This window comes from Scyliorhinus canicula, chromosome 22 (assembly GCF_902713615.1).
Source record: "Scyliorhinus canicula chromosome 22, sScyCan1.1, whole genome shotgun sequence".
NCBI lineage: Eukaryota > Metazoa > Chordata > Chondrichthyes > Carcharhiniformes > Scyliorhinidae > Scyliorhinus > Scyliorhinus canicula.
In genome coordinates, this window is record NC_052167.1 from 15,411,183 (window position 1) to 15,428,459 (window position 17,277).

Genomic DNA, 17,277 nt, shown 5'->3' on the forward strand with positions numbered 1-17,277 from the left:
ACACTGACCTAAATGCTGCCTTCAGGAACATAGTATTCAAGGAAACAACTGACTTTTTAAAATTACATCTCTGATTAAACACAAATGCCTGAAAATGTTACTTTTGAAAGTTATTTTTGTTACAAAAGTTCATTAATTGTGCATTTGACCTCAAGAACACATTTCAGCAGCGCTCCCCAAAATATTCCATCTAATTTTGCTGAAAATTAATTCTGAGGAATGGCGTCCCCAGAAAGACCACCAATTAAAGCCCCTGCATGAGGCCAGACAGTAACAGCAAAAAGCAGTGGTCAGGGGAGACGAAAAAACATTTAATTGAAGTGAAAATCACCCCAGATTGCTCTTGTATGCCACCCAGTGGCCAGCTCTGTAAAATACCAGATGGCTGCCTCTTATCTGTGCCAATACATGATTTGGAGCTACTGGAGGGCCAGATTTTGCTAAAAGATAATCCGAAAGATACATCCTGTTGTTAAATCGTAGATTGTGGCGGGGAAGAGAAGCCCATGAATTCCAAATCACAAATTACTGGGTGACTGGCAACACTTCCCTTTGCAATGGTGGAATCTCACTCTTAAACCTCATTCATGATGTTGCTGTATTTTCACATTAATTGCCTATTAAACTCGTCACAGAAAATCAAGTCTAATAATTAATCACGCCATGTGATAATTGTTAATGGCTGATAATCAAATTGCTATTTTAAATAAGTATGGGTCATTCTTTCAGGTTTAGCAGATTTAGAAAATGTAAAATTTAGCACTTTTAATTTTTTACTCAGTTCCCCTGTCAATTTTTTCTTTGCTCTTAATCCAAACTCTATTTCTCTTTCTGTACTTGGGTTCAACACTATGAATTCATTCACTCTAATTCTCACTCCTTCTCAGGGCACGATTCAACAGAAAATTTCTAAGTTTATTTGTCGTGGGTTTTTCAGGGAATTTCCCACCGCTATTCAATTATATTTATTATGATGTCGCATTTTTGGGCCTTGGGGAGCTTCTCACCGGTTTAGCCCACAGAATTGTTTTCAGCACTGGGGAGCTGAACTCAGAAATCGGGCCGCCATTTTGAAAAAATGCCCCAATCTTTAAGTGAGCTTGTGGGTCCCCCACACCCCCCATACACATGGGCACTACCCCCCCCCCCCCCAAAGTGAGGGCACCCCAGTGTGGGGTCCCTGGGAGTCCCCCCCTTCAGGTCCCCCACACCCCCGTCACCCCCATAAGCTCCCAGAGGCGCTTACTTACCCCCCCCCCCCCACCTTTCAAACCCCACCTCCACCGTTATTTCATGTGCATGGTCCCCCTTGGTCCCTGAGCCTTGACAGTGCCATCTTGACACCCCTGCACTGTAACCCAGGCAATGCTCCTGCCAGCTTGACGGTGCCACCCAGGCACCTCGGCAGTGCCATTATGGCAGTGCCAAGGTGCCCACGATCTTTGGGGAGGGCCAGGGAGCCACTCTGCACTGTGCTGACTACCCAGGGGTCTCCAATAGCCCGAGAGACATCCCAGATGCCGTTCCTCCTGGTCCACATTTCTGGGGACCAATGCTGAACGGCACCTCGCTGGGAAGCCGATGGAACCCGGGTAAATTTGCCAAAGTCGGTTTAAAACCAACTTCAGCACGCGGACTTTCAGCACGCGCACTTTGACCCTTTTCAGCATGCTTCCGACTCCGACACCTCACAAAATTTGAGCAGATCCCAAAAGAAATGAAGGCTGCCGGGAAACCAGTGGGAGGCATCTCCTGGTATCCACCACCCGTACGCGCTCAAGCGAGAGCTGGCCGGTGGATCGTCACATTCCAGCGCCTGTTCGTGTACACTGAGGGGGAATTCAGAACGTCCAATTCACCTAACAAGTATGTCTTTGCGGGATCCGTGGGAGGAAACCCACGCAGACACGTGGAGAACGTGCAGACTCCGCACAGACAGTGACCCAAGCTGGGAATCGAACCGAGGCCCCTGGCACTATGAAGCAACAGTGATAACCACTGTGCTACCCATCATTTTGTATCCCCCATGATCAACATCCTGGGGTTACCATTGACAAGAAACTTAACTGGACCAGCCCTGCAAATACTGTGGCTTCAAAAGCAGATCAGAGGCTGGAAAATAACTCACCTCCGGACTCCCCAAAGCCTGTCCACCATTTACAAGGCACAAGTCAGGATGTGATAGAAAGCTCTCCACTCACCTGGATGAGTGCAGCTCGAACAACACTCGAGCAGCTCTACACCATCTAAGCCATAGCATCTTTAGACACACTCCCTCCCCACCAGTGACACACACTGGCAGCAGCATGTACCATCTATAAGAAGCGCTGCTGTAACTTATTAAAGCTCCTTCAACAGCACCTTCCAAACCTGTGACCGCTACCACCTCAAAAGAGGGGAGCAGACACATGGGAACACCACCACATACATGGGAACACCAGCACCTGCAAGTTCCACACCCTTCTGACTTGGAATGATATCGCCATTCCTTCAACGTCTTTGGTCAAAAGTCTGAATTCCCTTCCTCATAGCACTGTTGGTATGCCGACACGACATGGTCTGCAGTGGTTCAAAAAGGCAGCTCACCACCACCTTCTCAAGGTCAATTAGGGATAGGTGATAAATCCTGGCCTAGTCAATGACGCCCGCACACCATGAAACAATGAATTGAAAAGAAATGTCCCACACCTACAAAGTTGGTCCCACTGCAGGTGTCTGGGGATAGAACAGCAGAACTTTATAATCCAAATTAAAAATACAGAAAGGGAATTAAGATGACCCAAACACTGGAACTGCAAATCCAAATGTAAGCTTCACATTATCTTGCGTTATGAGTGACAGCACTTCAGAAATACCTCATTGACTGCAAGGTGCTTTGAATGGTCCTGAGGCCATAACAGATGCTATATAAATGCTCTCACTGGTCAAGTTCTGAACAGCACCGTGAAAGGTGCTACATTAGCAAAGTCCTCTGACTGCACATGAAACAGTAATAGTGGGCAAAGATGAAAAATTGTGGGAAAAGTGGAAGGAATTTTAGCTCAATTGGATAAAAAAAATAGTTTTGTTTCTAAAATAAAATGAAGACATTAGCCTAGGTTTTTGAGCTCGACCTTGAGTAGGGCACATCTCCTGCACCCCTGGGCCTCCGCCTTCTCAAGGCCTGTTGCAGCTTGACCAACAGACGGCCAGCGAGCTGCCTGTATAGAAATCTCTAATTTAAACAGTATTAATTTAATTAATGGAACCTGAGCATAGTCACGCTCATTTTTAAAAGGTTTTAAAGATTGGGAAAATTCTATATATAAAGAGAAAATGACTGAACAGTGCAAAAATGATAAACAGAGTTGCTAATGGTTCTAAGTGAGCAAATTATGAGCATAAAATTGCATAAGTCTTCTGTCCTGAATAAGCTGATTTATGGTGTATTATCTTTAGTCTCCTCTCCAATATCGACTTACATTGCAGCTCTTTGTCCCTGGAAAAGTCTGCTGTAGTCCTCCTTCAATCCACAGACATAATTCACAGCTTCACCCCATACCTTCCTCAGTTGTACATTTGGCAACATTATCTTAGCATCCCGCACTGTAACAATATCGTAATGAATGTTAATTGTAGTCAAAATTTTATGTTTTGGAATTTTAATTTTCATACTTAAAAAAGACATAAAGGATTAAAATATAGCAGTTCAAAACATCTTTACTCTTCCATTCAGGGAGATTAATGCTCATGTTAATAGTACAATCCATTTTGGTGTCTTGTCAAATCATCTTATGTTTCGAGAACTTATAAATGCTCAGCGTAAAAGATCGTTGGCCCACAAAAACTCATCACTAGCACAACTCTTGATATCATCTAACCATACTATGAAAATTCGATGTTTTTTTTGCCTGTCTGGCAAATCATTCGAAACATTTAATGCTCTTGGAACAAAGATATTCATCCAAATAATTGTTTCAAAATTTAAATTGATGAGAAGTAAATGATGTTCACTGGTCCAAACTTCCTCCACTTCGTGAATTACAATTCTGCAATGTCTTTATCCGCATCATTTCATATTCTGCTGACCTCAATGAGGACCCTTCCCGTAATCAACCTCTTTCTAGTTGCTGCAGCTAAAGCTTGTCTCCTCTTTCCTCATTGCTGACACGGGTTGCACCTCTTCACACTTAATCCATTCATATATCGGTTTCTGGGATTGGTTTTTGGGGGTGGGGGGGGGGAGAGCCCGCCGAATAATAAAAGGGATGGAGTGTATGATGCAGCAGAAAAAATGGTGAGTATGTTTGATGTCAGGTTGATCAAGTAAAACTAGGCAGGTGACGGGCAGCGTTGCCAATGGCTCCAAGTAGGTATTTCAGGAGCCCGGTGGTGCAGTCCACGGTGAAGATATGGAATTAGTTGAGGAGGCATTTTAGGGTGGAAGGGATGTCGGTGTCAAAACAGCTGTGCGAGAATCTAGGGTTTGAGCTGGGGGTGGATGGATAGTGTATACAGGAGGTGGAGGGAAGTGGGGCTGGCCAAGGTGAGGGACCTGTACTTGGACGAAGGGTTCGCCAGTCTGAAGGAGCTAAGGGAGAGGGCAGACCTGCCAAATAGGAATGAGTTTAGGTATCTGCAGGTTATGACTTAGTGCGAAAGGTCTGGAGGGGGTTCCCTAGGTTGCTGGGATATACGATGCTGGAGCACCTGCTGCTTCCGGATGTGGAAGGGGAGGGAAGAATTGGGAATATATACAAGTGGCTAGGGGAGCATGGAGGCAAGCGGGTGGTGAAGATCAGGGAGAAATGGGAAGGGGAGTTGGGAGGGGTGATCAATTGGGGAGTATGGAGTGAGGCACTCCATACGGTAAACGGGACCTCTGCCTGTGCTAGGATGAGCCTTTTACAGTTTAAGGTGGTGCACAGGGTGCATATGACTCGGGCGAGAATGAGTGGGTTCTTTCAGGGGGTAGATGAGTGTAAGAGGTGTGGGCGGGGGGGGGGGGGGGGGGGGGGGGGGGGTCAGCGAATCATGCGTACGTGTTTTGGGGTTGCACAAAATTGGGAAGATTCTGGGCGGCAGTGTTCGCGGTCTTAGCCAGGATAGTGGAGGAGGGAGGGGAGGGACCTGGACCCTTTGGTGCCGATATTTGGGGTTCTAGAGAAGCCAGAGCTCATGGAGAGGGGGAAGGCCGATGTTGTGGCCTTTGCCTCTCTGATTGCACAGCGACAAATTCTACTAGAGGGCGGTCGGCATTGCCACCGGGGGTAGCGGATTGGTTTGGTGACCTGTACGACTTCCTGCGGTTGAAGAAGATAAAGTGTGAGTTAAGGTGCTCCGCAGAGGAGTTTGAGAAAAGGCGGGGGGTGTTTGTGACTGTTTTGCTCACATAAAAGGGAATTCAAATGTCATCTACAGACATATGAAGATTAGGTCAATTAGGGACTAAAGCTGTGATTGAGGTATGGATATAGAAGGCATGTCTAATATATTGAGTACTTTGCATCTTTCGTCACCCAGGAAGAAAATGCTGCCAAAGTCATAGTGAAAGAGGAGGTAGTTCCAATACTGAATGGGCTAAAAATTGATAAGGAGGAGGTATCAGAAATGCTGGCTGTGCTTAAAGCTGATTAGTCGCTAGAACCGGATTAGATGGCAGATTCAATCATGGTTTTCAAATAAGAATCGGATAATTTTTTGAATGGAAAAAATTGCAATGCTCCAGGGAAAAGGCAGCATGAGCCGAGTTGCTGTTATAGAAAGCCAGTGCAAACATGGCCTCCTTCTGTGCATTAACTATTTTATGATTCTAATGTCATGAGTTCACAGTCAAGCCTTTCTAAAGCTTCCTCTCTGCAACAATTTAACTTCAGTTTTAGTACATTTGTTTCCCACCGTTTTTTTTAATAGCAGCAGGGGTTGGGCAGTATGCTAAGAGGTGGTCTGGTACGAAACAATGATCATGGAACCAGGGTGCCGCATGAAAATGAAGCCCACATCAAATGTTTTTAGTTGGGACCTGAAAGGGTGGGAGATGAAGTGTTATCATGAGCTCCATAAGCAGCTGGGCTCAGAGAAGCCCGTCGGGAGCTGGAGAGGTGGCAGAAGGTCACTAAGCTGCAGACAGCTGAGGCTCAGAGAAACCCGTGGGTAAACAGACAAAGAGGAAGGTCAGCTCCATGCAGCTGAAGTGTTGATATTAGTCCCATGCTGCTGGGGATCAGAGGTCCCAGGAGCCATCGATAGTTGGCGCAGCTGGAAGTTGGGGGCTCAGGGAGGCCCAAAAGCTGTGGTGTCCTGCTCAGAGCAGCGACAGAGCTGGGATCATGTCGGTCATTGTCTGCTGAGGTGCAACCTGGTGAATCCAGTGGGACGCAGTCTCAGGAGAAGAGATTGAGCACATGGGTGACGAGCAGTCAATGGGGCTGTCCGAGTTGGAGCGGGTAAGAAGGCAACTAAAAGCTATTTCCTCAGAACAGAGGAGTTGAAATCCACCTTGATAAAGAGAGAGCTCCACAGGATGTTCTGTGACTCCGTGATCGCTGTACATTAATGTTTGGGTGGTAGCTATGCAGCTTAGCTCTCCAAGATCGTCCAACTCTGATCACTTGTACATCCCTGCTTTTAATCATTCCACTTCTTTCCGCTGCATAGCCTGGAAGCTCTGGAATTCTCCCCCTCAGCTCCACTGCCTCCATTTGTTCCTTTCACTCTTTGATCAAGCCTTTGGTCACCTGCAGAAATATTTCCTTTACCAGCTCCGTATCAATTTGCTCTTGCTGCTGTGAAGAGCTTTGGAACATGTTACGATGTTAAAAATGCTACATAAAGTCAAATTGCCATTGTCCCAGTGCTTTCTCTATTTCAATCACATCAGTATATCTGATTATGTATTTATTTTTGATAGCCAGGTTATTAATGTAGATTACGTGCAACAGAGGCTCAAGAACAAGCACCTGTAGAATTCAACGGAGTTCTAAGAGACTTGTTGCCTTTTTTTGGGGGGGGGGGGGGGGGGGGTTGCATGTAGCTGTGTTGCATCAGGACGGATGGGCTTGAAATGGATAGTCATCTCTCAGCCTTTTTAATGTCCGAAATTGCATTGCTTCCTCTTGTTTGAAACCAACTTATTATCTAGCCTCCTGTTTTGTTCTGGCTTCTTTATGCTTTTTGTTTAATTAGAAGTGTTCCACATGAGACTTCGTCAAAAGGGATATATTTAAAGAGCTACTGATTTTGAAACTGCCCTCAGGTCTGCTCACTAGTAATTAAATCATAAAGCTCTGTTCAGTCAGATGTGGTTCATTTCTTTTCTCTGCTTCCTGTCCAGAGGCTTTCCCCTCAAGAAAGTCTTTTGTTACCCTTCTTGTGTCAGCCTCTATCCTACTAATCTCCCTTGCCATGCCACGCTCTCTGCCACTGGTCCATGCAACGTAAGCCTTCCTCAGTGTCTGTTTGCATCCGTATACCTGCTGCCAAGCCCAAACTTCCACTTTTCCTTTCCAATTACTGCACGCCTATTCCATCACTTCCAGCCATATCCTTTCACATGTTCATTCCACACACTATCACAGCCTGTCTTTTTCACCTGCATCCGTATACCTGCTGCTCAGCTCAAACTTCCACTTTTCCTTTCCAATTACTGCACGCCTCTTCCATCACTTCCAGCCATGTCCTTTCACATCTTCATTCCACACACTGTCACAGCCTATCTTTTTCACCTGCTGTGTAACTGAAGCTCAAGTCACTCTCAAATCTATTCCTTTTCTGTCTTGCATGTCTGACCCTTCCATTATAAATTATTAACCATTGCTCTGGTTCATACTGCCCTCCAGAATGTTTGCTCCTTCACTAATAAGACTTGGCATATATAACTTCATGAAAGTGAAACTAACTTTGTGGCGTTGACAAATGCCTGGCTTACTGGAGACAATTCCTTCTCCCTCATCAAAGCTTCCAGGTCCGATTGCTCATTTAATAATATTTCCAACCTAAATTGTCACATTGGTAGTGTAGCTTCTTACACCAAGTCAGATTGAAAAATGTTGTTAATAAAGTTGATAAAGCTAATCTGATACAATATATAAAAATGTTGATGCTTAAAATACAGTATGGACTCAAACATAGGTTGCAGCTAGTTAAAAGTCTAAATAACAGTAACTGAATAGAATTAGAACGAACGGCACGATATACACAGATAACAACAGATGATGTCACAGCACTTACTGATGATATCAGCTATAGATTTAAATAAGAAGATGCATAATAATGACACTCTATAACACCTCATTCCCCCTCACTTAAATTTTAATCCCCTTTATTATAATGAAATTAATGCCTTAATTATACATCAGTCTTTCAGGAGCTTTGCGACAACACTGTGATCTTCACAGTACCACTGGTAATTCTGATGATATTGACTTAGTTCAACTGAACATGTGGGCACGGGAGTAAGTTGGATATCTGTGCACAAGTGTCCCTCTCCTGAGGTACGGTCCACTGGAAGTCCTGGAACAACAGGAATCACTTCTTGTTGAACTTCCATAGCCACATTTCCTTCTATTGTGTTATCTGGAACTTTTGCTGTCTCTTGGGTCATGCGGTAGAAAAAAATGATCTTGGTGCCTGCAGACAATTCTTCCATTGTTCAATTTTACTACCAAAGATACTGGACCTCTTCGGTTAAGAATACCTCTAGGTAGCCAATGCAAATTTACTGCCAAATTTCCTAATGTGAACACAATCATTTGGGTTAAAACATCTCTCCTTAGCATGATAATCATGGCTCTCCTGCTTTTCTTGTCTCCTTCTCACTTTTGGTTTGACATCTGAATGCAGCAGATCCAGGTGAGATTTCAGTCTTCTACCCATCAATAATCCAGCTGGTGAGAGTCATTTAGCTGTTTGTGGTGTGATACGATATTGAAATAAGAATCTCAAGAGCTTGGTCTCTTCCCCTGCCATCTTCTTCAATCCTTCCTTCATTGTCTGAACAGTTCGCTCTGCCAAGCTGAATAAAAAGGCACTTGGAGTCTTCCATTCTTTTGCATAAACTCTTGGAACAACTCACTCATAAATGCTGTACCATTACCAGAATCTGGTAACCTAGGGGTTGCAAAGACTTAGCGTAGCTTCTCTTGGTACTGGGAGCTGCAATGTTGCCCGTGACCACTTAGAACATCCACGATGACTGAAAACACGTGACCGAGGAAAGGACCTGCAAAATCCATATGAAGTCTCGACCAAGGATGATCAGGCTATGGCCAAGGATTTAATGGTTCTAGTGGCGCCATCGGTTGGTTAGGTTGACATGCAGAACAGGATTTCACGTTCTCCAAATCCTGGTACATATTAGGCCACCAAACATACAACCTGGTGAGACTCAGAGGCATCTGGGTTAGCCTCATGAATTTCATCCATTACTTGCCAATGGCCAGGGGGTGGAACAAGTATTCTCAACCACCCACAATATGCAACCAACCTGCACACTTTACTCATCTTTGCAACTCACATAAGGCTTCAACCTACCATCTTGTATGATAGATGGTCATCCCTGCATCAAAAATCTTTTAACTTGTGACAGAACACGATCTCTATCCTTCCACTGCTTACTTTGCTTAGCTTTTGATGGAGATTGGGCAAGTCTCTCTAGTGAGAACATCGTCTCGGGAAGTCACAATACCTGGGTAAGCAAATTCAGTGAAGGGAGATGTCTTAACTTGTCCATGTTAGCATTGTCTTTTCCTCCCCTGTACACGATGATGTACTAATATGCTGACAATGGAAGTGGCCAGTGCTGAAGACATTTTCATTCACTGGAAAAGCTCATCAATGGCTTATGGTTGGTACATATGGTGAACTAACGATCATAGAGGTACTGATGGGATTGTTTTACCGCAAAATGATAGCTAACCCTTCTTTGCCCAACAGCAAATACCCTTTTCAGCCTTTGTCGGCGTTCGGAATCCATCCTCTATTACATCAGAGAGCACCGCCCAAACACCGTAGGGTGAAGCAATTTGCGACAGAATACGTTCCCTGTCTGGATCAAAATGGATTAGAAGATTTTTCGATTGCAGCAGCGCTTTCACATCTTCTGTGCAGACTCCCATATCCATTTGGTTTCCTTGTGCAGAAACACAGCCAACGTTGTGGTTAGGTTTAGCAAAAACTTCCCATAATCGTTTATCAAATATAAAAATGACCTGAGCTTGGCCACATTGCTGGGCTCCAGAGCTTAATCGCTCAAACTTTCCCTTCCACAGGACATAAGCCTTGTGCAGTGATTCTGTGGCCCAGATACGCCATGCTGCTGAAAAACCTTTCAAAGCTCGATCCAAGTTTCTGCGGTGCTCCTACTCAAAAATCAAGTCACAATTTCACAATACTTTGGAATTTCTGCGATTGGAAAAGATTAAAAATACCCTGAGAGGGTCGGAAGAAAGTTTCTATTCCAGGTGGATGCCTTTCATCACTTCCTTTGAGGACCTGTATGTGGCCAGCCGTTAGGGGGATGGGGCGGGAGGGTTAGGTGGGGAGGGGATAGGGAGGGAGGGCAGTGGGGCTGAGGGGGGGGGGGGAAAGAGAGGGGGGATTTAGGGTCATTGCTGTTACTTTGTTAAAATAAAAATGACAAACTGTAGGATCTGGTTAAGCTTTTGTATGTAAGAATTTAATAATGTTTGGAATAAAACATAATTGAAAAACATTCTCAATACTTTGAACTTGCTGTATGTTAGGGTTACAGCCATATCCCTGGTATTTAAATGGATAATACATTTCAAACTGCCCCTTCTTCATTGAAACCCGAGACACCCTCCGCAGCGTCAAATAAGTTCAGATTTCCAGATAAACTGACAGTTTTAATAATGAGTCCAGTTTTGTTTTTGAATTTCTCACTATTCCAGCTAACACCACCTCAGTTATCATGTTTCATAACCAAACATTGTGCTGCCTTGATTTTCTTCAACATATAAATTAGTTCAATTTTTAATCTTTTGGAAAAGGTAGTCATCCTTCCTTGAATATAGCAGTACTTGGTATAATAGTTGGATAAATAAATGTAAATCTTAATGGTGAACATGAATGGAGAGAGAAAGGTATTCTCAATGTTACCACAGCTCGAGAGCAAATCAAATTGGAAGAAACACTTTATCAGAACGATTTCTGAAACATGTAACAATTATATAAGGAAGATCAGAAAATTTGGAACATAACCACTTATCAGACGCACTGATGCAATGGTCCATCATGCTCAAACATAAGTGGGTTACAAAATAGATTCTATTTTCATTCGATGATCGGGTCTGAAAACATTTTTAATCTTGCTCAAATTATTCGATTCAAATTTCCTGTGCAATTGCATTCTTACCAACGTAATTCACATGTTCTGGTAATTTTCTGGCAACAAAGGGTCCTTCATAGATAGTGCTACTTTTATCAAATAGATACACCATGTAGCTATCCCAGCCTCTCTACAAAAAGAGAAAACGATATTTCAAAACACAAATTTTTTATTGTACAAATTTATAAGAAGCTCAAAGAAGTCATTAGAAATGGAAGACTTATTGCAATATGTTACATTGGCACTGTTAAGGCTTATTTAAGATGTCCATTATCTTACAAGAGATATTGACCCCATTCGATTAAATAGGGGTCATCACACATGACAATTCAATATGAATATATTAAGCTTTATTATTGCACAGAATAATTTCAATTACTATCAGGCTATTTATCATACTGCTAGTAATTCCAACAAATGTTGAATAACGTGCACTTCTAAACTAACATCAATAGTAAGTTACAATGATCATAAAGCACTCTGAAAAGCACTTCTTTCTATGCTGAAGTGCTCACTTAAAATAGGGGCAGCACATTTAACCTTATTTTCAGTGGTTCCTTTTGGCTTGTAAAAGCTAATGTAGAAAAACGAAGGATGGAATTTAGAGGGCCCCTTTGCTGCGAGCGCAAATCCCGTTGTGGCTGCTAAATCTCGCGAGTGGACTGTTACAGTATTTGAGATCTTCCCCGTCCCCTCTGGGCGTGAGCCCGAATGCCATGAATTTTAATCAATTTAAATATACTTAAACGGCTTTACGCTGTAGCGTCCGCCCACGATGGCTCCCCCCGCCCGGTAGCATGATGTCACGCCTGCGCGAATCACTATTGGTTTTGAAAAGGGAAACCAGCCATGGTGACCATGCTAGGGGCATGGGGGTTCAGGGCCATTCCCATCACCCTGGCAGTGTCAAGGGCACTGAAGTGGGCACTCCCCCATGGGTTCTGGCAGTGGGGTTAACCCTCCTCCATTGTGCGGGGGGTGGGGGGTTCCCTTATCTGTGGTGATGGGAGGGATGAGCCCCAATGGCAGTGTGGATGGGGGGATAGTGCACCCCGTTACTTTCATGGTTGGCGGTCATCCTCCATGTTCATGGGGGTTTGAGGGAAACGTATTTTCAATACAGAATGGGTCCCCTTTTAAAGATAGTGCCTGATCTAAGGCCGACTCCATCAGGCTCCTTCCAGCCAGAATGACGACCGACACAAACCCCCTCCCCCCGGATTTCCAGCCAGAATGACGACACAAACTACGTCCCCAGATTTTCTGTGCACTATGTGCCAGAAATTCTGGTCTGAAAACCTGACTGTGCTTCTGCAGAGAAACACGTTGATTTTCAGTCAGACCCTGATACTTTCCCATTTTTTGGAAAATTCAGCCCGAAGATTGATTGACTGATTGATTTGATTTATTATCATGTGCCGAAGTACAGTGAAAGGTATTTTTCTGCGGCCGAGGGAACATACACAGTGCGTACATAGTATACATAGAGAATAATCAACAGAGAACATTGACAAATGGTACATCGACAAACAGTGATTGGTTACAATGCGGAAGAAGGGGCCAAACAAAGCAAATACATGAGCAAGAGCAGTGGTTTCTGTAGTGTAGTGGTTATCACATTCGCCTCACACGCGAAAGGTCCATGGTTCGAAACCGGGCAGAAACATCAAACATTTAGCAAATCGTGTGAGGAAAGTTTGCACAAAATACGTCTGTTCCTGAATATTGCCGGAATCTCTGATGTTAGAGAAATATGAGAATACGTCCACACGAACCACTAAAATTTGAAGAATAAAGGGATTAAGGGTTATGCTGTTCGGGCCGGAAAGTGGAGCTGAGTCAACAAAAGATCAGCCATGATCTCATTGAATGGCGGAGCAGGCTCAAGGGGCCAGGTGGCCTACTCCTGCTCCTAGTTCTTATGTTCATAGGGCATCGTGAATAGTGTTCTTACAGGGAACAGATCAGTCCGAGGGGGAGTTGTTGAGGAGTCTTGTAGCTTTGGGGAAGAAGCTGTTCCTATGACTGGATGTGCGGATCTTCAGACTTCTGTACCTTCTGCCTGATGGAAGGGTCTGGAAGAAGGCAATGTCTGGGTGGGAGGGGTCTCTGATAATGCTGTCTGCCTTCCTGAGGCAGCAAAAGGTGTAGACAGAATCAATGTGGGGGTGGCAAGCTTGTGCGATGCACGGGGCTGAGTTCACCACACTGCAGTTTCTTGGGATCTTGCACCGAGCAGTTGCCATACCAAGCTGTGATGCAGCCGAATAGGATGCTCTCTATCGCACATCTGTAGAAGTTTGAGAGAGTCGATGCAGACATGACAAATTTCTTTAGCTTCCGTAGGAAGTAGAGATGTTGTTGGGCTTTCTTGACTGTTGCATCAACGTGAATGTACCAGGACAGACTGCTGGTGATGGTGACCGCCCAGGAACATAAAGCTATCAACCATCTCCATTTCGGAGCCATTGATGCAGATGGGGGGGTTGTCGTGCTGCGCGTCCTGAAGTCGATGATCAGTTCCTTGGTCTTTCCAACATTTAGAGAAAGGTTGTTTTCGGTACACCATGCAACCAAGTGATTTAACTGCATGGTTTAGGGTTTTCACATGATGTTCTCCTGATCCTCGTCATGAATCCGCCTGGAGGCAGCAGTAAACAGTATTCAAAAGGCCTCAATTAGAATCATAGAATTTCCAGTGCAGAAGGAGCCAACTGCACCAGCTCTTGGAAAGAGCACCCTACTTGGTATGCGTCTCTCACAGTAACGAGTTTAGAACGGCAGATTATAGACAATTGGAAAGGCCCCGGAGATATACATACATTAATGTATATTCATAGAAGCGAAGGGAGGCAGTTAACATCTAGCAGACTCAAGCGGACAGGCCAGTTTTCAGCCCCTGAGCCTGAAGGCCACATTCACAGCAAACAAGCTTCGAAGTCTTAGAGCCAAGGCAGTGCAGAAAACCTTCGTAACATCAGTTTTAAAAATCTTTGATGGACCAGGAAAAAGAGGGTTTCCAGATTTGACTACTGCCTCTGCATATTCATAGAATTGACAGTGGAGAAGGAGGCCATTTGGCCTATCAAATCTGCACCGGCCCTTGGAAAGAGCACACTACCCAAGCCCACATCTCCACCCTATTCCCACACCTCCACCCTATCCCTGAAACCCAAACTAATCTGTTTTTGGACACGAAGGGTGATTTAGCATCGCCAATCCTGCACATTTTTGGACTATGGGATTTAGCATAGCCAATCCTAACCTGCACATCTTTGGACTATGGGAGGAAACGGGAGCACCCGGAGGAAAACCACCCAGTCACGGGCAGAACACGCAGACTCCACACAGACAGTGACCCAAGCCGGGAATCAAACCTTGGACCCTAGAGCTGTGAAGCAACTGTGCTACCGTGCTGCCCCTATACCGTGCTACATTATACACATCAGTGTGTTAACTATAGCTGGTTATTCAATTTAAATGTTGCTTGGGAACAGGGGAAGTCTTACATAGTTCAAGTATCATAGATACATTTTGTAACAAAGGGTACATTCTATATAAACTGTGTGTTTTATAATTCATACATCGTAATTGTGAGAGAGTACGGTTTGTGTGTATTTGTCTTTAATCCACTTTAATAAATAGTCCTTAATAATTGTTCCCAGACGACTGGGCTGTTTACTCTCTTTGAAGTTTCACTTGTCTCCTCACACTAAAAGGAAATGAAATGATACACCCCATGGACCATTCTTCCAAGTTTGGATACCCTCAGAGATAACATCAGCATGCTTAGTGACATCCTTTAGATGTCTTTCATACACATAAATTTGGATGCTTTTTGATAACAAGACCAGACAAGTAACTCAACCACCAGAGTCAGAAAGGGCATACATTAACATTAAAAAAAAGTTATCCTACTTTTTACTAAATAAAAGACAATACATACCACATCCAGTACACACTGATTAGCAGGTTTACGAGGATCTAAGGAAATTCCAGTTTCTAGAAGCAATTCCTGATTTGCAGCAGCAATTTCTGTCTCAGTTTCGATACGCATTTGAAGAGAATGGAGGCTTTCGTCAGGTTTTATCAGAAACGAATGGATGCGGGCAGAGGTCATATTTAATATGTGTACGTACTGTAACAAAATAAGATTTAACATTTTTTTTTTTACATGCCGCAAATTATATAACATAGTAATGCTTTCCGCAAAAGATAATTAGCCCTCCTTAGCACATCTTTTCAACCTTCCTGTCAGACTCCTTAGATTTATTCTAATAGCCCTTCATTGTTTCTTTCAATAGGGGCTCATCCATTTGTTTTCTTTCAAACTGGTCACACATTTTTTTTTATTCCACCACATGACGAGTAGCTAGTACGAAAAGCCATGTCATAGTCCCGCAATGAGGTTGTCAATTTGGCTAATTCTGTGTAATTGGACTGGATTTGCCTACACAGGAATCAGAAAGACACGAGGGCTCTTACAGCTAATTGAAGGAGAAAAGTGGTTTAGGAAGGATTCAAATCACAAGTCGAGGTGCAAGAGTCAACTAAGATGTCCCTGCTCCTCAGCAGCTGGACAATGTAAATAAAAGTGGAGTAAAATGGACATATAATCATAAAAATGAACAGAATGGCAAGATACCACTCAACCCATTGTGGCTGTGCTGTTTCTTAGAGCTTCCCATAATTGGATCGATGATAGGTGCGCAGGGGAGATATTGTGGCTTTGAAGGGCAGCACGGCAGCATAGTGGTTAGCACAATTGCTTCACAGCTCCAGGGTCCCAGGTTCGATTCCCGGCTTGGGTCACTGTCTGTGCGGAGTCTGCACGTCCTCCCCGTGTGTGCGTGGGCTTCCTTCGGGTGCTCCGGTTTCCTCCCACACTCCAAAGATGTGCAGGTTAGGTGGATTGGCCATGATAAATTGCCCTTAGTGTCCAAAATTGCCCTGAGTGTTAGGTGGGGTTACTGGGTTATGGCGATAGGGTGGAGGTGTGGGTTTGGATAGGGTGCTCTTTCCAAGAGCCAGTGCAGACTCGATGGGCCAAATGTCCTCCTTCTGCACTGTAAATTCTATGAAATCTATGAAACTCAAGGGAAGATTTTGACTACAAGATACAAGCAGCATCTGTCCCAATTGTTGATTTATATTGATACACAACAGTCCTGGCCGAGTCCAAACTAAGTCAAGCCCCCTTCCTTCAAGAGCAGGCTAAAGGGCTAAGAGCAAACAGTCCTTGCCTTTCTTTAATGATGGAAAAGGCCAATTCCAATTACTTTTATTGCATGCAAAATAGGGATGAAAATTTGGGAATAAGAGTAAACTCAATCGTGAAATGACATTTTCCACAATATCTTTATTGCCTTTCACTCAGAATTGTATTGTTTGTCTATCACAACACAAATTGCATCGATCCTGGAAATGTTATAAATAAATCTAATTGGCCCAGTAAGAGAATTGGAACAACTGTGAGATGCAAACAAATTTCTTGAGGTGCAATTAGCATTAGAGCTAGTGGCTTCACCCTCTGCAGAGAACAATAAAGTGGTAAATTCCATCCTGGAGCTCTTCCCACACTCATTTGACCACTAGAGGGCACCCAAAGGCAAAGAATGCTTTCAGGAACTTAGGACATTTGAAAAATTGTATAACCATTCGTCGAGAAAAGCATAGAAAGCATTTTTAAAATAAAATTTGGAGTGAATTTTAGCACATGGAGAGTGTGAGAGCGCGATGAGATCGCAGAAGTTTAGGGACAGCTATACTGCTCAAAGCTTCAGCCAATTGATAGGCCCTGTATGGATGAAGCTCTGGGACCAGGCTCCCTCAAAGTACACTCAAGTGAGTCAAAAGCATTGAGGCTTGAGATTGTAGTAAAGCCTCCAGAAAAGTGCCAGCACTATCTGACTGCAAATATGGGAAACGGAGTATTATTTAATCTATGGAAA

At 43.9% G+C, this 17,277-nt stretch overlaps 1 protein-coding gene and 1 non-coding gene across 2 annotated transcripts in view; one reads left to right on the plus strand and one right to left on the minus strand.

The window, feature by feature from the left end:
- The window catches only part of chuk (component of inhibitor of nuclear factor kappa B kinase complex), a 93,692-nt gene that overhangs the window by 22,222 nt on the left and 54,193 nt on the right, over positions 1–17,277 (minus strand). Inside the window, exons 11-13 of the mRNA XM_038782730.1 lie at positions 15,273–15,464; positions 11,354–11,456; positions 3,462–3,585 (exon numbers count right to left, since the gene is read on the minus strand). Of these exons, the coding sequence (XP_038638658.1) occupies positions 3,462–3,585; positions 11,354–11,456; positions 15,273–15,464 (419 nt within the window). The remainder of the gene's footprint in view (positions 1–3,461; positions 3,586–11,353; positions 11,457–15,272; positions 15,465–17,277) is intronic.
- Positions 12,920–12,992, plus strand: trnav-cac. The gene has a single exon. It is a non-coding gene; the product is annotated as a tRNA-Val (tRNA).